The sequence below is a fragment of the Pelecanus crispus genome, chromosome 16, assembly GCF_030463565.1.
Source record: "Pelecanus crispus isolate bPelCri1 chromosome 16, bPelCri1.pri, whole genome shotgun sequence".
In the NCBI taxonomy this organism is placed as follows: domain Eukaryota; kingdom Metazoa; phylum Chordata; class Aves; order Pelecaniformes; family Pelecanidae; genus Pelecanus; species Pelecanus crispus.
The window spans coordinates 6,002,695-6,023,908 of record NC_134658.1 but is presented as its reverse complement, the minus strand read 5'-3'; the positions used below and the strand labels follow the sequence as shown (position 1 = coordinate 6,023,908).

Here is a 21,214-nt window from a genome sequence, read left to right as displayed (position 1 = left end):
GAAGGCGGGACCCCGTGGAGCTGGTGCTGGCTGCCCCCCCCCCCTCCTCCCGCAGGTGTTTTTTAGGGTGGCTCGGGGGTCCTCGGGGGTCCCCAGGTCACCGTGGGGAACCTCCCCGCATCTCGGGGGGCCCCCGCAGCTTTGCGGCCCCCCCAGGTCTCCACCGCGTCTCGGGGTCCCCCTCGGGGGCTCCCCGCGGCCCCTACAACAGCGAGGGGCACCCACGCAGCGCCGGGGACCCCCCCCCCACCCAGCACGAGGCTCCGTGGGGACACCCCCCTCGGGGGGTGGGCGTGGCCGCGTGACGTCACGGCGCCTGATTTGCATGCGGGCCCCGCCCCCGCGGGCGGTCAGCGCTTGCGCCGCAGCAAAGTTTGCGGCGGGGCCGGGAGCGGGGCCGGGCGCGGAGCGGAGCGGGGCCGGGATGGACGCGCTCAAGTCCGCGGGTCGAGCGCTGCTGCGGAGCCCCAGCGTCCACAAACCCTCCTGGGCCGGCGGCCGGCACAAAAGTGAGCCCCGCTCCCCCCCCCCGCCCCGGCAGCGCCTCTCCCCGGCCCCCCCGCACCCCCTTGTCCTGCACCCCCCGCTGCTTCCTGCCCTTCACCCCGTTCTTCTCCCTCCTTGAGCTCCCCCTTCCTCCCTCCTGCACCCCCTTTTAACCGGGTTTAACCCTGTCCACGCCCCCCCCCCCGCTTTTTCTATCCCTCCCTCTACCCCCTTTCTGCTTTACCCCCCCACACCCCTTCCTTCACCCTTCCCTTTTGCCCCCCGCTCTGCTCACCCCCCCCATTGCACCCCCCTTCCCCCATTGCACCCCTTCTCCCCCTGCACCCCTTCCCCCATTGCACCCCCCTTCCCCCATTGCACCCCCCTTCCCCCATTGCACCCCTTCTCCCCCTGCACCCCTTCCCCCATTGCACCCCCCTTCCCCCATTGCACCCCTCCTCCCCCTGCACCCCTTCCCCCATTGCACCCCCCTTCCCCCATTGCACCCCTCCTCCCCCTGCACCCCTTCCCCCATTGCACCCCCCTTCCCCCTGCACCCCTTCCCCCATTGCGCCCCTCCTCCCCATGCACCCCTTCCCCCATTGCACCCCCCTTCCCCCATTGCACCCCCTTTCCCCCATTGCACCCCTTCCCCCTGCACCCCCCTTCCCCCTGCACACCTTCCCCCGTGCAGCGGTGGGGTGGGTGGGGGGGCTCTCCCTGTCCCCCAGGCCCGGGCCAGGGACGGAGGAGCGTGGCGGGTGGTTTCTGGCCTCGTCCCATCGCTGGCTCCATCACGCGATCGATGGCCCCGTGGCGAGCGGCCACTCGGCCCCTGCCAGGCCTCCTTCCGCTGCGGCCGGGCAAGGGGGTCCAGCCCGGCAGACCCCTGCGCTGCCCCGGAGCCCCGAGCGCCAGGGTGGGCAGCGGGAGGGGGCCTTGCCCTGCCTGCACCTCTTGCCGCCCGAAAGCGAGATCAAACGTCTTGATTTTACTGATCTGATGAGATTGACCCGGCATCCTTCCACCTTTCCGCGAGGATTAAGGGCTGGCAGCTGCGGGGTGCGAAGGGGCAGCGGGCCGGAGGGCAGCCGCGGGGCTCGGGGGGCCGCGTGGCAGACGCGGGGGGCTGCCCCGACGTGGCCTTGCGGGATGTGCCCGGCAGAGAGGTCCCTCGAGATCTGGCAGCCTTCGGACTCGCTTTTGCCGCGGCGTGACCTTGCAGAGCACCGTCGTGCCCTTCGCTGGGTGGGGGGCACGGCCGGCGCCCCGCGGGACAGGCGCACCCCGGGCCTGGGTGCAGTTGTTTGCATGAGGGAGAGGAGGGTGAGGGGGGGTGAGCGGTGCAGAACAGGATGCCATGGAGGAGCGCGTCTCGCTCTGCGCTGCCTCCGGTGCTCCTTCCTCTCTGAAAGCACTTCAGTGGCTGCGCTTAAACCGCTCCTGTTTCCGTCCCAGGCCAACACAAGCTGTGGGTTCCCCGGGGCCCCGCTGCAGCCGGCATCGTCCCCGGCAGCGTGGGGTGCTCGCGGGGTCCCCGGTGGGGCCCCGAGCCGCCCCGCGCAGGGTGCGGGACCAGGGGACACGTGCTGTGCCCGGCTAGCGAGGCAGGGAGCGTGGGGCAGGCAGCCGCCCGTCCGTCGCGCGCAAACTGCCCGCCGCCCCAGCGTGCTCGCCCGGCTTTGGCCGCCGAGGGTGAGAGGACAGCGGCAGCAGCCTTGGCTTTTGAGAAATCCAGGCTTTTCGCTGGCACCCTCTGTTTCCAGCTAGGATGCGAGGTACATGCAGCATCCCGCCTGTCCTTGGTTTTTCCTTTCCCTCTTCAGGGTTGGGACGCGCTTCCGTACGTCGGACGCGGAGCCCCTGCCCTCCCGCACCCTCTCGTCTCCCCAGGGAACCGCTCCCACCCAGCTTCCGTCACTTCCACCTCAGCCGGTGCCGGGCTGGCCCAGGTGGTTCACTGCTCGGCACCCACACCCAGCGCTGGGAGTGGTGCCGGGTTTACGGCTTATCTCCCGTCTCGCCTTCGCCAGGAGGCTGAGCCTCGTCCCCCCTGCAGCCCTGCCCTCCCAGCGCTGCAGGTCTGCAGGGAGCTGCAGAGTTTGGCCCTGCTGCTCGGAGGCCGAATGCAAGGCAGGGAAGCCTTCAGGGACGTGTTTTGTCTGCAGCGAGCAGAGACTCCTCTCCGAGAGCCCTATTGCTTCCCAGGGCCCTGGGTGCCTCAGGAGGGCTGCGGTTTGTTGCTTCCTGCTGAAAGCACGACCCTCCTTAAAAACACGAGAGCAGCAGATCCTGGGTTGCGAGCTCCATGTCCGGGGCTTAGATCCTGTAGTGCAATTTCAGGCTTCGAAATAACCGCCGGACTTCCAGTTTGATCCCAAACTTTTCTCTGTATTTCGGGAAGAGGCTGGTGGCTTCCTTGGCGATCTCAGGGGAGAGCAGAGACCTCTCCCTGGTGCAGCTTCACCGGGGCGATGGGCTCCTCGGGGCTGTGGGTGACCGGTTTAGCAAGTCACAGCACATCACCTGCATCCCTGCAGCTGTGCGTGGGCTTAGCTCGCAGCAAATCCCATCTTAGCCTCTGTGGGTAGGTGATGGTTAGCAGAGCGTAAGGTTATTGCTGCGTGTGGGGCGGCACCGAGCCCTCCCCTGCGCCCGGCTGGGGCTGATGCTCAGGCTCCCCTTGGTCGTGGTGTGAGCCTGGGCGCTCACAATTAAACTGAGGAGCTGATGGAGCTTAAAGCGTCGCTACTATTTGCTGTGGCTTGTGGAAACAGTTTTGGGGAGTGTTCTTGTCTTTGCCCCGTCTCCTTCTCCCAGCACCTCACAAAAGCCGCGGCAGCACTGTGAGCTCCCAGCCGCTCGGGCACGGGGGTCCAGGCTGTAGCTGAACCACCCTGCTCGTTCCTAAATCCTCCCTCGGGGCTTGACAGGTATCCTTGTGCATTTGGGAATCTAAGAGCCTCTTTGTTGCCTCTCTAGAGCTCCCAGAGAACTGGACAGATACCCGTGAGACGCTGCTGGAGGGGATGCTCTTCAGCCTCAAGTACATGGGCATGACGCTGGTGGAGCAGCCCAAGGGAGAGGAGCTCTCCGCGGCCGCCGTCAAGAGGATCGTTGCTACCGTGAGTGTCCGTGCTGGAGCAGAGCCCCGTCCCCTCCTGCTCAAACAAGTCTGTCACCAGGGAGTTTCAAAAGCCGCAGGCCTGGAGGCAGTGCTGGGGGGTGTCGGGAGCGCAAGCCCAGCCCTCCCGGGGCGAGCACGCGTCTGGTGGTGTAGGTTGAAACGCAGGCAGCGGCGCTGGGAAGCCCCCGGGACCGGGACCAGCCCGCCCATGGCGCAGGCTGCAGAGAGCCGCTGTTGCGTGGCGGAGCTCTGGCTCCCCTTGATAAGCTCTGGGTGACCCTGGATGTGGAAGAAGCCTCTGACCCGGTGAAATCCTTCCCCAGGGTCATCGCTCCTCCTGCGAGCCAGGGACAGCGTTTTGAGTGCGGCCAGCACGTGACCGAGAGCTGGCACGCGGTTCTGGGTTCTCCTTCCTGGGATGTGGAGGGTTAAGAGGAGAAGGGAGCAGGACAGCTTGCTCCGATTCCCAGCCCGTACAGCCGCCGTCCCGCTGTAACCTCTGATGCAAGAGGGACCGATTTTCAGCCATCCTCTAGCACCAAGCCTCCCTGGAGCCCCTGCTCACCGGGCTCCAAGTAAAATTAATGCTTCTTTAAGCCCTTATAAAACTGTATGAGGCAAAGACCAAATCGTACAGTTAACCGTCGTAAAACTCAATGGGGTGGCGAACTGCGCTGGGTAATGACGGATCCTTTCCTGGCATGTGCTGAGCTGGACGGGAGGGGAGCGCTTGCCTGGAATGGGAGCTGCTGGCAGAGCCCTTCGCGTCCGCTCTGATCGGCCGAGAGTGGAGCCTTTAAATAAAAGCCCCAAGGCTGAGGCCAGCCTCGGAGGGCCGGGCTGCCGGCCGGTCTGGATGCGGCTCAAGTGAGATCCCCAGGGAGCAAGGCTGAGGATCCAGGTCTGCAGTCTGCAACTAGCTAGCTGTTGCGTTTTTTGGTGTTGGTTTGGTTTTTTTTTTTTTTTTTTCTGGTTGGAGAGCAGCTGGGCAGCGAGCTGAATGTAACCTGAAGGCCAAAAGCACGAGACTAGTAAATAAGAGAAAGTGGCCCCTAAAAGTCTAGTTACTTTTTAAGCCAGTGTCCTGACCTCGGTGTGGGGGATGCTTTGCCACTCCAGCGGGGTTTGGCAGCACGGCTTGAAGCTGGCTGCTTGGCAGCCCAACGTCCTGCAGGACTGTCTTTCCTTCCCCCTTGTCCGTGCTGCTGTCCCCCTCTGCTCCTAAAGCCAAAACTCCCCAGGATTTCACCAAGCGCTCGCACGGCTCAGCCAGAGCAGCCGCGGCTTCGTGCTGGTGGCCGCGGGGAAATCCTCGTGGAGGTGCTGGGCTGGAATTACCGATGCACAGTGCGGGTGTGGGCGGTGTGTGTCCTCGTTAATGCCAGCAAAAATCACTGCTTCAGGGAAGGAAAAGTTTTAATGAGTGCCTTATCACACCTGGTAGTAAATTCAGTCTCTAGTACTAACGAGTGCTATTAATATGCCTATTAGGTAGCGCGTATCTGGAATCTCTGCTCAGGTACCTTTGGATGTATCGGTGTTAAAAGTCTGTAACTTCCCTACCTCTTTTCCTTCCAAAGGCGAAAGCAAGTGGAAAGAAACTGCAGAAAGTGACTCTGAAAGTCTCACCCAGAGGGATCGTGTTAAACGACAGCGGAACGAACGAGCTGATCGAGAACATCTCCATATACAGGTGGGTTAGGGGATGCGCTTCAGTGCGTGCGTGCTCCAAGACTCCTCGTCTGCTCCGGTCTCCACCCAGGCTGAGCTGACGCCTCGCTCGCCACCCTGTCTGGATGGAAAGCAAGGGTGGGGGAAGGAGGGGTGGTTGCTAAATTTAAGGTAAATTTACGTCTGGTGCAATAAGTGTCCAGCCGGGGGTAAGGAAAGACGTGAGGAGCCTGGAGGTGTTGTGTGTGCGGACTACGGGTCCACAGCCAAGCGCTCCATGGCCACACGTGGCTTTACCGCCTGTTTTTGGCAACAGAAATGTCAGAGCATCCGGGGCGACGGCCAGAGTCGAATACGGGGGGATGGTCAGAGCATCTCTGAGCGGGCAAGGATGCAAGTGCCGGAGCTGGGGCTGCCCGCCCCTCGCTGGCTGCTCTGCATCTCTGATAACATTTAAATAACTCTGACACGGGGTCGGGCTGGGACAGCTGCTGAGACTCGATACCGGTGTGGGGAGGGCGAGGATGCATGATCCCATATCTGCTGCTCGGGCTTTGGTAAGTATTTCTTCCAGAGAGGCTGGAGGCAGGCACGGGCCTGGCAGAGCAGAGCTCAGCTCGGATCTGGCCCTTTCCATCTCCTCCATCCCTTCTCCCTCTACATCCCCCACGCTCCGCTTCTGCCCCGCACCTGCTGCTCTGTCCCCCTTTGCTAAATGTGGGGTGGGGGGCGCTGGGTGGGGCCCCTCTCTAACCAGACTACTAACCCGCTCGCTTTTCTCCAGTTCAAACTAAGCAGTCGCCTACAGCAGCTGGTGCTGAGCCCCCCTCTTCCCAGGAGATAAACCCGCCGCTAAAGAGCGGAGCTGGGTGAAGCGGCCGTGCCAGAATCGGGATCGCTGCACTGGTGTGAAAGCAGGCAGAGCCGTGGGGCCGGGGTTTTTTATTCCTCCAATTCTCCCCAGATGCTTTAAGAGCCGTCGATAGAGCTGTTCCTCCCGGTCGGAGCTCACGTCCGAGCATCCCCTCGGTTCAGTCGGAGCATCCTAAATAGGCTGTTGATGGGGGGACTGATGCTGCTCCCCGCAGACGCTGGCGCTGTGGGAGCGGGGATCACGGCGAAAGTTGGGGTCTGTGCATGGGGGGGGGGGGGGGGGGGGGGGGGGGTGTCATCTCCCCACTCTGCGAGCGTCCTCCACCGGTGGCGGTCCCCAGGGCTTTCCTCTAACACCTCTGCTGTCTTCTCTTCGGTGTTTCCATTCACCGGGACGATGCTGGCTCTGAGCTCTTGCCCCAGATCGTGTGCTGGGGCAGGATGGGGTGGGCACGGCTAAAATGCAGCCGCCGTCGCCAGACGAGCCGCTGCCAGAGGCCTCGGTGGTAAAACCGGCTCGCTTCAGAGGCAGGGGTGAGTTGTCCTTTCCCTGGATATTAATGGCCATCGAATATTGCGCTGGGCGTTGCTGGAAGGGCCACGTGCCTGTGCAGACGACCTTCCGCGGCTTCGTCACGATTATTAAAAGAGTGGCCATGCCACTTTGGGAACAAACGGGAGGAAGGGGTGAACTTCCAAGTGCCTCTTTAATCCAGAGCACAGCTCACCTCTACCAGACAAAATATAGGCCATTGAGCAGAGGCATCCTCACACAGAGCAAGAAACTAATGCAGCGTAAATGAATTTTGAATGTGGCTTTTTAAGTCCCAGCATCTGCTGGGAACCGGAACCTTCCAGTCCCCTCCCTGCAGACTCGTGGGGGCAGCGAGAGAAGGAGCTGAATGAGCATCAGGGGTACCATGGGAGAGCTTTTACTGAAGTGTCCCACTTTTTATTCGGGTTTTCTCTTTCCTTAACGCCCGTTTGGCCTGTCGCGTGCCCAGGGAAGAGGCTTTGCTCGCTGCCAGCACTGCTGCCTTGCACTAAACCTCCGGGGCTGCTCCAGCCTGTGCTCGCTGGCTTCAGGCGAGACGCTCGGTCCCGCAGCTCCTGGTGCAGATGGACCCGCAGGAGACAGGGGTGGCTGATGCTGCCCCGCAGAAGGGAGCTGAGCCCTCAGTCACAGCCTGATCTCCCCAAACAGCTCAGCCTGTTGCTCTTCCAGAGCCTTGTGCGGCATTTCAGAGTCAGCCCTGCCCTGCCCGGGGCTGGGAGAGACACGGCCACCCTGGGGATGCTGCACTGGGGCAGCTGAGCTTCCTTCCCCGTGTCCCGTGTGCTCAGGGGTCTCGGAGCATCCCGTGTATCTGCTACTGCGGGTCTCGGAGCCTGAATTTCAGCCTTTCTCGGGCACTCCTGCATCAATTCTTTCCCTGCTTTGAGCCTCAAGATTAAATCGTAATCTGAGAACAAGTCCTTCTCTCTCCTTGCAAGCTTATCCTCCAAGGAAAATCTTCTGGAGTCTCTCTTCTGAAGGCAGAGCATTTTGTCAGGCGTAGTCCCAGGCTGGCATGCTGCAGAGTCTTTACCTTCTCTAACCTGTCCTTTCCCGCAAGGCGAAACGTTTTCTCTTCTCTCCTGCCTCTGCGCGTGATGCGTGTGGTTCACGCCGCGGCTGTGGGAATCGCTCCGGGCTTCTTTTACGCTCAAGCCGGGGGCATCGACTCCTCTGCTCTGGGAAGGAGCCGCGCTGAAGGCTGGTAACGCTGCCCCGTTCCCTCCGCCTCCCCTGCTTGGCCCCGGCGCTGGCAGCCCGGGGTAGGCGCTTGCTGGCAGGTCAGAGGAGGGGTTGGTTGATCTCCCTTGCACACAGTGCCCCGGACAAGACATTTCGTTCTGTCTTTCAGGATATCCTACTGCACGGCAGACAAGATCCACGATAAAGTGTTTGCCTACATTGCTCAGAACCAGCTCAATGAGAACCTGGAGTGCCATGCCTTCCTCTGTACCAAACGGAAAATGGTCAGTCCGGAGGAGCAGATGGGGATGTGGCTGTAGGTGGAGGAAGGAGAGAGGGGCTGCGCTGGTGAGAGAACGGCTCTGCCCCCGGTTAGAGCGAGGGGGGCCCTGCCCCAGCGAACAGCCGCGGGAGAGCACCCGTCCTCCTGCTGCCGCGGCCCGCGGGCAGCCGCTCCCGGCGATGCTGCCCAGCGCCTGGCCGTCGCTCTCGAGCGGGGCGTAACTCCGGGCCGGGTTCAGCCCATCGTCTCGGCAGGTAACAGCCTTTCTGCCCCAAGGTCTGGGGCGGGGGTGAGAGGACCTGGCCCTGCACCCGAAACCCCGCTGCCGTGCTGCGGTCCCAGCTGCTGGGACTCCAGCTGCTCAGCATCCGCCTCCCCCGGCTGCCGGAGCCGGCCTGAGCCCGGCGTGCGGAGCGGCTTTGGCAGGCGGGGAGGTCTCCGGGGAGGCTGGTAGCGAGGTGCCCGGGGGGCGGCCTCGATGAGAGGCATTTAGCCAGCGGTTCTGGGCTCGCCGCCCTGGCTTCCTTCCATTTCTTGCCGTTGAAGCTTCTTGTCTGAATTTTAGCGGCTTCTTTGCAGACGGGACCGTGTCCTCCCCGTGGAAGCAGCACAGGAAACCCCGCTGCGTGCCGAGGATGGCGCTTGGAGCAGAGACCTGTGCATAGGAAATGGTCTCTGGCTCTTGCTTTGAACCCGCTCGTAGGATTTTTTTCCTGCTGATTCAGTGCGTCGGGATGGGCAGGGACCCAGCACTGATGAGCTGGCGAGGGCGAGGAGCGGGTCGCTGAGCGCCGGCTGCAGGTGGGGCAAGCAGAGCCTGGGGGTCTCCGGCGGAGCCAGAGCTGGGGCTCAGCCCCCTCCCTGTGGCAGGAAGGGGCTTTAGGGGAGAGGAAGGGCAGGTCAGATCCCTCTGCCCCCGGAATCCCTTCCCCTGGTGCCTGTTGCGGGGCCCAAGCGGATAACGGGATCTCCCGAATCCGCAGGGAAACAAACCTCCCGAGAGGTGTTCCCACGCAGTGTATCCTGGCGTGGGGATTCCAGGGTCCTTACGAGCATCCCTGTGCCTGGAGTGTGGCCACCACAGCTCTGTTAATATTCTGCACTTCTCCCGACTCATGGTTTGGTTTTTTGGTTTTTTTTCCGGGGAGAGAATAATGGAAGCTACAAGTTGTCTCCTTTCTGCAGCATGCGCTCCCATCCTTGCACGGTGAAGATAAGCCTTGCTCTGCAAATTAAAATTTAAATCTCTCCAGTGCTAAAAGAATTATCTCAGTGGTACATCAGCTCCAAATAAAGTTCTCCAAGGCCTTTTGTGGCAAAACCTAGAAATATTTTTTTTTTTTTCCCCCTTGTCTTTAAAACTCATGGACATCACGCTGGTAGAGTGATGCCCTGCTCCCAGACCAGGGACTGTCCCTGCCCCAGGGCAGGGTCCCTGAGTGCACGCACAGCTACCAGTCACGGGCATATAATTAGTCCGTATTTTTAGTTCATGGGTAATTCTCAGTGGTAGCTGGGTCTATTAAACTTGATTCAGATGTGACAGCTTAAATTGTAAACAGCTGTGAGGAGTTTCATACTTAATTACCATATTTAAGTTTTTGCCATAAAGCGTTTGCACTTCCATCAAAGATGTAAATAGCTCCGACATTCAAATGAGCTTTCCTGCTTTGCGAGGCTTAATTGGCATCGATAGGTTTGCTGGGTCTCCTCGCCCCTCCCGCGCAGGAGCGCCTGGCTTTTGGGGGACGTCTGCGCTCCCCCCACGTCTCCATCCTCCGAGCTACCGGGGACTGCGGGTTACGGACCCGGATCTGGGTTTGTTAGTTTGCAACTTTGTAAAACAAAGCCGTGCCTCAAGGCTCCTGCAGCGTGCCAGCCTTGCAGAGCGTTACTCGTTATCTCCTTGCACTTAAACTGCTCGTGAGCTCTGCCTTCTCCTAATGAAACTGGCATTTATGTCGCTATTTATACATCTCCAGCAACTTGGGCTATTTAAGGTGTTGGTGTTTCTTGTTTTAATGCTGCTCAAGCTCTTGGCTTGGGGAGGAATGGAGGGACTGAAGGGAAGGAACCTGCAGAACCCTGCTCCTGCTGCAGCCCTGCCTGCTGCAAAACAAACCCACGCTGTTGGTCGAAGCCAGCAAGACCCCAGCTTAGCTCGGCGGAGCCAGGGGAAGACCCCGGGGTCTCTCTTGTCCTGCCTCTAAGATTGCTCCCAGCTGAGGAGAGCTGCAAATTCCTGGCATTTTACCCTGCCGCTCTCGGAGCATCCTTGTGCGTGCGGTCGGGCGCGGTGCTGAGGGATGGACCGCAGCTCTGCGCGTCCCTCCCCAGCGCCGGTGTGGCCGACAGCGGCGTGGTCCGGGGCTCGGATCGGGCGCTGATTCCCTTTTGAGATGTTGGTCGTTCCGGTGGGTGATGCTCTGCGGAGGGTGCAGCGTAGCCCAGCCCTGGAGCGGGGAGCCACATCCCTCAGGGAGCTGCAGGGACGAGCCCGGGGCCGTGCAGCACTTGCACTTGTTTAGGTCACGCTTAGATGTGGGGTGCAGGGAGAGCTGTGCGTGCCCTGCAGTCGGGAGCAGCTCTTCTTTCTCCACCTGTCAGCGTGATGGCTGTGACAGCCATGTCCCTGCTTCCTCCATCTTCCCATTACACCTAAAGACGTGTCTACGATGAGCTGCGTGTCCAACGCGGAGCAAGTCTCTGCTTCCATCAATATTTGATTACCCCTCCCCAGCCAGGCAGGGAGCAGAGGACTGGTTGGATCCAGGTTAACGTGAATCTGCAAAGCAAAACCTCCAAATGATTTAAATCTACGCGAGGACCGGTCGATTAACGTGCTGCCTCACCGCTGTCTTTCCAGGCACAAGCAGTCACCCTCACCGTAGCCCAGGCCTTCAAAATTGCATTTGAGCTCTGGCAAGCAGCTAAGGAAGGTAAGTTTTTTTTTTCCCCCTGTTCCCATTCTTCACGGGAAAGTTCAAGGGATGACTTTGGGTTTTTTCCAGCTTTCAGGTGCCTTTTCCCCTTGCCCTCCAAATTTCCAGGCTGCTGTTAAGGTTGGGCCAACCTCTGGTGTGATTTAAGGCATCTTCCAGGTTTCTCTTGACAGCCTTGTAAATCCAGCCAAATTTTGGCTGTGCTCCTTTCTTGCAGGCGGGGTGTGAAGGACCTGGTGCTTGTCTGTGGGACCTCAGAGCCCTGCCGCTGTCGGGATTTTTGCTTTCACCTTCCATGAGATTATAAAATGCACCCAGAGCCTGGGCTGCCATGGGCAGAGGAGACCTGGTGGCCCGTCCTAGCTGTCCCCCCCGTCCCTCCTCCCTGAAAGCTTGCGGGGAAGCGCTCTGCAGGCAGTGATGGGGTCTCCTTGTTTTGCAGAGAAGGAGAAGCGGGAAAGGTCCATCTTGGAAGGAGAAGGGACGAGCAGCCCCAGCTCGGAAGCCCCTGCTCACCCTGACACACGTAAGTCAAGAGCAGAGCTTTGCTCCGGGCTCGGGGATGGGAACAGCCTGAGGTCTGCGGGGTTGTCCCTGAACAAGACGGGCTCCTGGGAGGGCTTGGGAGACCAGCGAGGAGCAAACGCTTTTGTTGTAGCGGAGATGTTGCCCTCAGCAGAGCGCTTGGGACGTGGTGGCTGCCTGCCGAGTCCTTCCCTCTCCCCCTTAAATATCTCCTGCAGTCCCTCGTACACAGCTGCTGCCACCCCAAAACTGCTTACTTCCACCCCAGGGAAACTGGCCATAATGTCTGTATGAGCTTAGCGTTGACCCTCACATCCCAAGTTTGATTTCGGGTTTGTCTCAGACCTGAAACACTCGCCATCCCATCGGGCATCCGGGGGCCGCTCTGCCTCCGGCTCCCCTAAGGAAGGAGAGGTGCGTGAAAAGAAAACAATTAAATAGTAAACCCCCTCATAATTCAGTGTCTGGCTGTGGGTTCTCTGCTGCCTCTGAAACGCAAGACGCGTAGCCAGGGAGAAGCGGGACAAAAGGCTAATCTCTCTTCCATGCTGGCCACGGAGATAAGAGGATTTGGCGTGGAGGAAAATAGCATTAAACTGGGCTTCCTTCCAGGCTGGCACGTCTCATTTCTTCATGCGAAGGCCCAGGACTGGAGGAATCTGTCACAAACAGTGGCACATTGGGATAAGTGCGGCTCGGGGATGCCGCGGGTGTAGGAATGGGCTCTGGGGGATGCTCCGCAGCTGGGACGCTTCTGCATCGCCCTCGCTGCAGGGCGATGGGGAGGATCTGAGGCTTCCCTGAAACAGCCCAGCCTGCGGTGGTACCAGCAGCCCCCAAGCTACAAACTGCTCTTCACCCGGCGCAGGATTTGCCCTCGGTCCTATAAAATAATGATGCATCTTTGTAAGATGCTGAATCAGTGTCGTGGGCTGAGCTGAGGATATTGTCCTGGATCTGTTCCTGCCCTGGGGTTGGGATGCCCTGGGGTTGGGATGCCCTAGCTTTGCCCGGGGCTGATCCTGACTCACCCTGAACCTAAGCGGGTACCCGGGAGCTTCCATCGACGGCTGCTGGAGGGATGAGCCGGCCAGTCCTCCCCTGCATCCCTGTCGAGCGGGGCTTGGGTGCCTGATCTGAGCATCGCAAATTATTCGGGCTGAAACCACGGCCTGCGCTGGGGTGAATGCTGCTCCTGCCCTAAAATTCAGGGCCATCCTGAAGGAATTGGATGCAACCCTTCGATTCGCCTCTTGAGGGGAAGCAATTACTGCAGAAAGGCTTGGTTTCGTGTCGTCTGTTTTCCCCTCCTCTGCCTCATTCCCTCTCCGCTCTGTTGGCAGCAGCAGCCACGGGAAACCTGCTGGATTTAGAAGACCCTGCCAAATCGCCCCTGACCAGCAGCGCAAACTCCCCGCACTTAGATAACAGCGCGTTTGGGCCCAGCTCCTCTGTAAATAACAACGTGGTGTGGGTAAGTGTGTGCCTGGGGCACTGTGGCGTCTGCTGAGCCGGGGGCAGGCAGCGATGCCGCCTCCGTTTCGTGTGCTCCAGGTCCCGTCCTGGGGCTTTTTCTTGGATAAAACCCCCCGGGAGCTCTGGGGTGGCTGAGCCGCTCAGGCAGGCTTTCAGAGATGCCCGAGCAAGCTGGGTTTCGGTGTCCTACTCGAAATGATCGATTAGCGTTTGAGTACCTACTGCCCTTTTTAGGCTCTGTAAATAAATGAATGAGATTGCAAGGCGCTCTGAGAAACGCTGCTGTCAGGTAATTGAATATTACTTATTCTCGAGCAGCATTTCTCAGTGGTTTGTCACTTAATTGAGAGACCACCTAACTGCTCTGTTCAGGGGAAAAAATCATTATGTTGATGGCTTTTGTTTACTGTTCGCTAAAACCAGGTTATATTTATGTTCGTTATTACTCTTATTTTTCCCTTATTCTTATTTGTGGCTCTGTCTGGCTTGTGTGAGCACGGATGGCTTCTCTAAAATGTCCTCAGTCATCTGGCTTAATTGTTTCCCGGGACAGTAACAGAAAACTAATGACGCAGGCCGTGTGTCTGGTGTGCATCCGGAGGGGAGCATCCCCCATGCCCCAGCGCTCCATCGCCAGCTGCGCTGGGGCTGATCTTTGAAGCCCCACTTGACCTGGGACCTCGTGCCCGCCACGTGCCCTCTCTGGAAATGCGCAGTCTGCTAAATTTTGGAGAACTGAATGGTAAAGGCCTTTGCCTGGAGCCTGTTTCTTGACTCTGCCGTGTCTGAGCCTGAGGCTTTTCCGGTTAAACCTGAAGATCAGCTCTAAGTCATATAAAATCCTGGAGGCTTATCGGTGGTCTCCGATCCCTCCCTTCTTGCAGAGTTTTCATACTTTACATATTACATTGAGTCTGTAAGTACATCACAAGATTTTGGGAATAGTCCAGTCTGTCCATAGCAAAGCCCTTGCACAGAGCCCATCTTCCTGCATGGAAAACCTTTCTCCCCCAAGCAACTCGAATGCTTTCCCTGGGGAAACCTTAAGAGCAGACCAGAGATAAAGGATCCCAGAGTTGCTTCCGAGCAGCGCAGGTCCCCGCTGTGCTGGTGCAGAGTTGCTCTCTGGGTTCCTGATCCCAGAAAAGCTCTGAGGGTTGCCTGGAGCATCTTTCCGAGCTCTGTCCGGGTCTCCCCTCTTCGCAGGAACCCGCAGCGTGTGCCAGTCTCCTGGCAGGAGCTGGAAAAGCCGAGGGCTGTGGTTAACCCCAGAGGGGGATGTGGTCCAGCTAAGGGCCAAATCCAGCCCCTGCAGGCAGTGGGGCAGAATTAGCCTGGTTTGGAGATGGTGGGAAAGGGCCGAGCCCCTGCCCCATCCCTGGGCTGCGACGGGAGCGCGGCATCCCCGACCCGAGCCCTGGGATCTGCTCTGAGGAAGCCTGGACCACCCGGAGTTACACCTCCTACCCTGGGGCTCGTGCAGAGAGTGAGATAAAACCTGCCAAGGAGGCAGAGTGCCGAGAGGAGTGTTGCTTTAGGCACTCGGAAGTCAATATATATATATATTTCTTTTGCCTGCCGAGCTCAAGTGCAGAGCCGGATCTCTAAATACACTTTTGTGCATTCTCTTAGCAACTACTTCTCTCTCTTTTTATCTCTTTAACAAAGGAAATGGATGATGGTCTTGACGAGGCGTTTTCAAGGTAATTCTAATAACTCCCTTTACAAGTTCATGCCACCGGGGACCAGCCCAGGAGACTTGACTAGTGACTGGCTTTTAATAATGTGACTGGCTTTTAATAATGCTTCTAATCTAATCAGCCGCCGCGATCTGACCTAGGCAGCTGCCCCATCAGTGCCTCAGCTGTTAATTGAAAGATAGGCTTTGAGGCTGGCTGATAAGCCAAATATTTTGACAACCTTTTAAGGAAGGAGAGAGGCTGTATGTGATAGGGAATTTACATCCCCAAGCAGTTGGCGTGTCCGCTCCTGCTTGCCAGGGTGGTTTGAGGCTGCCTGTTTCCAGCCCCTGTGCTAGCTGCAGCGATGGTCCCAGCTTCTGGCACGGGAGACTTTACCCTTCCTCGCCCCTCCGTGAGTGTCGCGGTTCAGCCCCAGGCAGCAGCTCAGCACCACGCAGCCGCTCGCTCACCCCCCTACCCCGATGGGATGGGGGAGAGAATCGGAGGAGTAAGAGTGAGAAACACTCCTGGGGTGAGATAAGAACAGTTTAATAATTGAAATAAAATAAAGTAAAATAATAATAATAACAATATAATAATAATAGTAATAATAATATACAAAGCAAGTGATGCACAATGCAATTGCTCACCACCCGCCGACCGATGCCCAGCCAGTTCCTGAGCAGCGATCGCTGCTCCCCGGCCAACCCTCCCAGTTTCCATACTGCCCATGACGCCGTAGGGTATGGAATAGCCCTTGGGGCAGTTGGGATCAACTATTCTGGCTGTGCCCCCTCCCAGTTTCTTGTGCCCCTGGCAGAGCATGGGAAGCTGCAAAGCCCTTGACTAGCATGAGCAGTACTGAGCAACAACTAAAACATCAGCGTGTTATCAGCATTCTTCTCCTACTAAATCCAAAACACAGCACTATGCCTGCTGCTAGGAAGAAAATTAACTCTATCCCAGCCGAACCCAGGACAGTGAGGTTTGGGCTAACCCCGGGACCTTGTTCCTGTCTGCCCCCAAACCAGCAGCACCGCTGAGGGCAGCCGGCCTGCTCCACCGGTCCCTGTTGCAGTGCGGTCGCATCAGGATGACTCTGATGCACCAGTTTTGAATGCGTGCACCTGAGCACGCTCAGAGCTTGTGGCCGTAGCTTCGTGTGGCTTAGTTCGCTTTCCAATCCAAATTAAGAGCTTCCCTGCACGTGCACGCCAAGCAATCCAGCAATGTTAAACAAATCCGGTTTCTTGGAGGCGAGTTTTCCTGTCTGTCCTCGTGCGGGCAGGCCCCTGCGGGGCGATGGGGATGCTTTAGTGTTCACGGGTCCCGTCCTCCAGATCAGTGCATGAAGCCGCCTGACCGCCATTCGGGCAGCGTGAGCTGCGGGGGCCCCAGTTTGGGCAAAGAGCTGTCTTGGGTGCAGACGCTACGGGCAGCAGAGCTGCCAGGGCTCTTCCTCCGGCTCCAAGGCGCTGAAAGAGGGAGCTGGGCAGTAGCAGGGCCGAGCCCGACGCCGTCACCTCCCTGAGAGCTGCTCGCCTCCGCCGGGGTTTGCAGCAGCACAAAAACTGCACGCTCAGCCCAAAGGAAACAGAGCTCCGTGCCTTGTTTGGCTCTCGGGAATGATTTACAGCTTTTGCTTCCACGGTAGCCCTGTCCCAAGTTGTGATCGATAAAGGGGCTGCTTGAATTTATGTCTTAATGTCATCTATTTTCCTCACCTCTGTTCCTTGCCCTACTTAATTAAGCAGGTGTTGTTGGTTGCGGTCTTTTGTTTTGCATTGCTGGATGCCGAGCCGTCGCATCACCCTTGGCCTTCTGGTGACTCAGTGTTTGGACTGCTCATCCACCGAGGCAGATGCTTCTGAAAGCGTTCCTGCCGCAACATCACCGCTGGTCATTTTTCTTTTTTATTAAAAAACGTGCGTGTGGCTAGTTTAATCCGAGGCTTATTCGATACCGTGCCTCCCCTGGATGAAACACCAAAGATTTGAGTTAACCTTTTGGCCCTGGGAGAATTGATGCCGCAGTGTTACATTTTCACAGAGGTATTTAATAACACAACAACAAACTGGGGCTTGTTAGGTTTTGTGAAGCATCTAGGATGGGCTGAGATGAAGGCCCTTTAAAGCTGATCCTGTGGGCTATTAAACATCATCTGAGTCCCGCTGTGTCTTAACCCAAAGAGTTAAATGCTTGGGCCGGGGAGCGCGGCGGGCGGCGAGCGTCAGCGCACGCTGCGTGTCCAGACACACCACCATGAAAATGGAGTCATTGCAATGAGGCTGCTCCTTTGGTTTACGCTGAGATAAGATCCCAGCAATAGCTCGGGGGAGGAAAACGCACCATTCTGCCAGACCATTAATATACGGGATGTCCAGACTGCAAATTCCCTGGATGCCTGTAGGGGAAATGTTAGGATAAACCAGCAGCAAAGCTGCAGCAAACTTGAGAGCGCTGCAAATGTTATGTGCCGGCTCTCCCCTTACTGAATTATTTCATTCCATTGGAGGATTTTGAAATGTGGAGCTGCAGCTAGGGTTCAGCATTACAGATGCACCAAGCATCCAGGCTATATAAACTGCACGGATTTCTGTTCTTACTCTGTTTTTTCTCCCCGCTTAGACTGGCTCAGTCAAGAACAAACCCTCACGTTCTCGACACGGGACTGACAGCTCAGGACATCCAGAGCGCCGAAACGCTCTCACCTGTAGACTGGAACAAAATAGATTCCAACACAGGCGAGAAAGATGATCTGTTCATGTTTTGAGGTCAGATGCATCTAACAGCTGACAAGAGAGTAACCACTAAAAGTCTATGGACTGAATCATGCTGTCCCGGGTGCTGTATGCAAGGGACTCTTCTGAGGGCTCTTCACCAAGTCAGCTGACGTTACAGCACAGTTTAGACCAAAGCTTTAGAAATCTAATGCAGAGTTTTGTACCTTGCTTTTATCTAAACCACGAGATGCTCTTCAACATATTTATTCATAGCCGTTACAGTTTACATGTATTATTGGAAGGTATGTAGAGCATCTACAGTATTAGATGGCAATATACTGTGGCAGAACCTTCAGCAGTGCCTGTTCCTCTCTGAAAAAGACTATGCAACACCAAAGTTTCTCTGTATATACTTTTCTAGACAAAGGTCTGCAGACGCAAACGCAATTGCAAGCACAACTGTTACTAATCCACTGTTTCTCGAACAACACATCACCTGCCTAGGCGGAGGGGAGGAGATTTGCAGCAGCTGCTAACAGTGTTAAAATCAAGGAGGTAGCAGAGATCTTGCTTTTGTTGTGAATGTCTGTGATACTCTCACAGTTGTCAATCACCCCTACGTGTTCTGGCTGTTTCTTCGCCAGCTTCGTATGGGAATTGACACTTTTTTTACCCAAAGACTCTTACGAAGTTTTGCACTTTAAAACTTGAACTGAAAGCAATGGTCCGAATTGTCAAGGTAAGCAGTGCCTGTAACTTCTCTTCAGAAGCTATTTACCCAAAAAAAGCCCCAACCCGGTAATGCTGCAGGTCTGTTTCAAAACTGACTACTCGCGTGCACCGTTTCTGATGCGACTGGAAATAGTAAGGCTGTGTTGCGCTGGTGGCTTGAAAAGCAAAACCGCCGGGGAGTAACAATTTGTTTTGCTAAAGCATGTTGAAAGTTGCAGGTTGGGTGAACCCAGGAGCACAATAGATCTATGTTCTTAGCTCTGCTAAGTGGATTTGGCTGTGCATGCCTTTTTCCTGTCTCAGAACCATTTGGCTGTTGCTCACTCAATAGACTCAAATGGAATTGGATTAGGCGAGACCAATACCTGGATGTTCAATTAGCAAGAGGTGCCCCTTCCAGCAGTACTCCAGTCCTCTTCCCCCCGACAGCCCCATCTCCCGTGAGGCTTGGGAAGCTGTCTTCATCTGCTCCTGGAACTGAAAATAAGTAATGGAGGTATAAAGCTTATGCTAATTAAAAGATTAAGTTTAATGATCCTAAATAGTCGCACTGACAGTTTGCAGTGTTTGTGGCCTTATGTGAAGTATACTAATCTGTTTTATAGATTTGTAACTTGGTTTTGAAACACTAATTCATTCCCCAGATAGCTCTTTATAACTCTCTTAAAAGTGCTTGCAGAAAAAAAAAAATAAAAACCTCTTTGTCAGCTGTAAGAATTTATTAGGAAACAGCTGAGTGACTCTAACTTAGATTTGATTTTTTTTTTCCCTAAGTGTTGTTGTGATAAGGTATTGAGGACTTGTGAAGCTGACTCATCATGTCTCTTAATAAAATGTGTGCTCTGTTTATCCTGCAAAATTGTGTTTAAAGCAATTTTACATCTTGAAACTACCATGCCTATGACTTATTTGATCTTATGCGTAGCATCAGTCTCGCGATTGAAGGAATTATTCAAAGTTTGTCCGTGCTACAGAGGCACACAGTAGAGACGTGAACCTATTGCATAAGCAATGCCAAAACTGCGCAGAAGTGGTTGCAGCAAGCACCTTGTCCCGACCCCGGGGAGTGGTGATCTTCCTAGGAAGGAGCTTGGGCTGCAGGAATGGACCGTGAGGATTTCTCTGTACATTGATCTTTCTCCTTTTCTAGAGATTCTAGGAGTGTATACTGAAATGCACAATACTATATATGTATGTATATAGTTTTTTAAGAAATCCTTCTGCTGTAAAGAATATCTGTACTGAGGAAAATAAAAGTTCTACCATTTTTTTGGAGTGTCTGTGCAGGGTGACTTTATTTTCACCATGGTCCTTTTAATGTGTAGAAGCCTTTGTGTTTCTGACTGGTTGAGCTCTCTGTCTCCCTTCAATAGCAGTAAGCGACTGAAAACATCCACGGGAGGTTTGTGTCCATTGGAAGAGTCTTTCCAGGGCCGGCCGGGTGGGAAAGCGGCCGCGGTTAGACACCAGTCCGCGGTGCTGCTCCAGAAGCGCTTACGGGGCTGGATGCGGCCACGCGGGATGCGCAGAGGGACGCGCCACGGCCGCCTTCCGCTCGGTGAATCCATCCCTGCCTGAGCCCCGCGTCGCCGGATCGGCCTCCAGGTAAGGGGGTGAGGGAGGGAGGGCGACGCTTCGGTCTCCTCTGCAGGTAAACGTGGTGCTGGTAACATCAACCCCCCAAATCTTTTAATTGATAGAGTTTCTGAGTTGCTGTGCAAAGTCCGTCTCCCTCGTGGGGAGTTTAATTTGTACAGCTGCCTTTTAGATAAAACCAGCCCAGAGAACCCCGGCACTGCCCTGTGTACTCAGCCTCCCCTGCAATCCCTGCCTTTGCTGGAGCGACCGGGCTCCCGCAGCAAGCAGCTGACTGCGCTGCTGACGCTCCTCTGGGAAGCGCGGGGAGAAATTCCTTCGGGGATGCTACAAACAGATTTAACCTGGGAGCGGCACCACGCTCCCTTTGGGGTATCAGAGCTGGGCTGTGGGCAGAGCAAAGGGACCGTGCAGAGATGCCTCTCTTCCTGCAGTGTTAGACTAACAAAACAGATTTGATAAAAGTTCATTTTTCTGTTTAAATCGCCTGTTCCAGTGTGAGGAGGTGCCCCAGATTTCGAGTACTTTGAGTGCCGGCAGCCTGCGCCTTCATGCATAACTGATGGCGGTGCCGAGGAACAAATTGATCTTTCAGTTTTGATGTGACCTTTTTTTTTTTTTTTTTTTTTTTTAAGCGCCGGTTAAGAAATTTTCAGCATCCGTTTCCTTCACCCCTGATGGCTGTGTGCTTGGGAGGGAGGGGCTCACCATGGTGAGAGGCGGCCGTGCCACGAAAAGGCAACTCCTGCTTGGGGGGCTGCAGCATCGGCCGCAGGCTGGGGGCCGGTGGCTCTGCTCACCCCAGCCCCGTGTTTCCCCGGGGGGACATGGAGCGACTTCGCTGCCCGTTTTCCTCCCTTCGAGCAGCCTCAGCAGCAGAAGCTGTGGCTGCGCTGTGAAATGCGGGTCTGCCACCCTGCGCTAGCGCGGGGCGTACGTAGGACGCAGCGACTCCATCCTACGGACGGTAGCCAGCGTGGGCAAGGAAGCTAGCTCGGAGCCCGTCTTCAATCTCCCTTCCCAAAGCACCTGCTAAAGAAACAAAACCTGCAGCTAGTGCAAACCATGTAGCTCAGAACAAATTTCTTTTGCTGCTGGTGCTGTAACTCGTTAAACTCATTTAATACATCCCCCAAAACTGAAACAACAACGCCTGTCGCTGCCAAGGGGCAGGCTGGGTTTGCATATAGACGTTCAGTTTATCGAGCATTGCCATTTCTCTGTTCGGTGAGTGCTCTCGAGCGATGGTCGGTCGCGTTAACGCGAGTCGAGGCCAAATCCAGCTCTGAGGTTACAAACCAGCCGACTCGGGGAAGCGCCGAGCTGTTAAGGATGACGGCGCGCAGTGCAGCAGGTACCG

The 21,214-nt window shown here is 56.5% G+C and overlaps 1 protein-coding gene across 2 annotated transcripts; it reads left to right on the top strand.

Moving 5' to 3' along the window:
- Window positions 1-424: 424 nt before the first annotated feature.
- LDLRAP1 (low density lipoprotein receptor adaptor protein 1) lies at window positions 425-17,851 on the top strand. 2 transcript variants are annotated; one of them, XM_075721918.1, is made up of 10 exons: window positions 425-509; window positions 3,469-3,611; window positions 5,194-5,306; window positions 8,065-8,179; window positions 11,045-11,117; window positions 11,563-11,650; window positions 12,058-12,059; window positions 12,989-13,119; window positions 14,790-14,824; window positions 17,432-17,851. In XM_075721918.1, the coding sequence occupies exons 1-10, from the start codon at window positions 425-427 to the stop codon at window positions 17,574-17,576; spliced, it is 930 nt and encodes a 309-aa protein (XP_075578033.1). In that variant the 3' UTR covers window positions 17,577-17,851. The 2 variants fall into 2 exon arrangements, with proteins under 2 accessions (XP_075578033.1, XP_075578031.1); XM_075721916.1 differs by lacking the exon at window positions 12,058-12,059 and having other exon boundaries at window positions 11,563-11,646.
- The last annotated feature ends 3,363 nt before the right edge of the window (window positions 17,852-21,214 follow it).

Excerpts from the sequence above, each read along its gene's own strand:
- LDLRAP1 (XM_075721918.1), top strand. The coding sequence starts at position 425 with ATGGACGCGCTCAAGTCCGCGGGTCGAGCGCTGCTGCGGAGCCCCAGC. Across the intron at positions 510-3,468 it reads GGCCGGCGGCCGGCACAAAA|AGCTCCCAGAGAACTGGACA; the intron begins GTGAGCCCCGCT and ends TTGCCTCTCTAG. Across the intron at positions 11,118-11,562 it reads CTGGCAAGCAGCTAAGGAAG|AGAAGGAGAAGCGGGAAAGG; the intron begins GTAAGTTTTTTT and ends CTTGTTTTGCAG.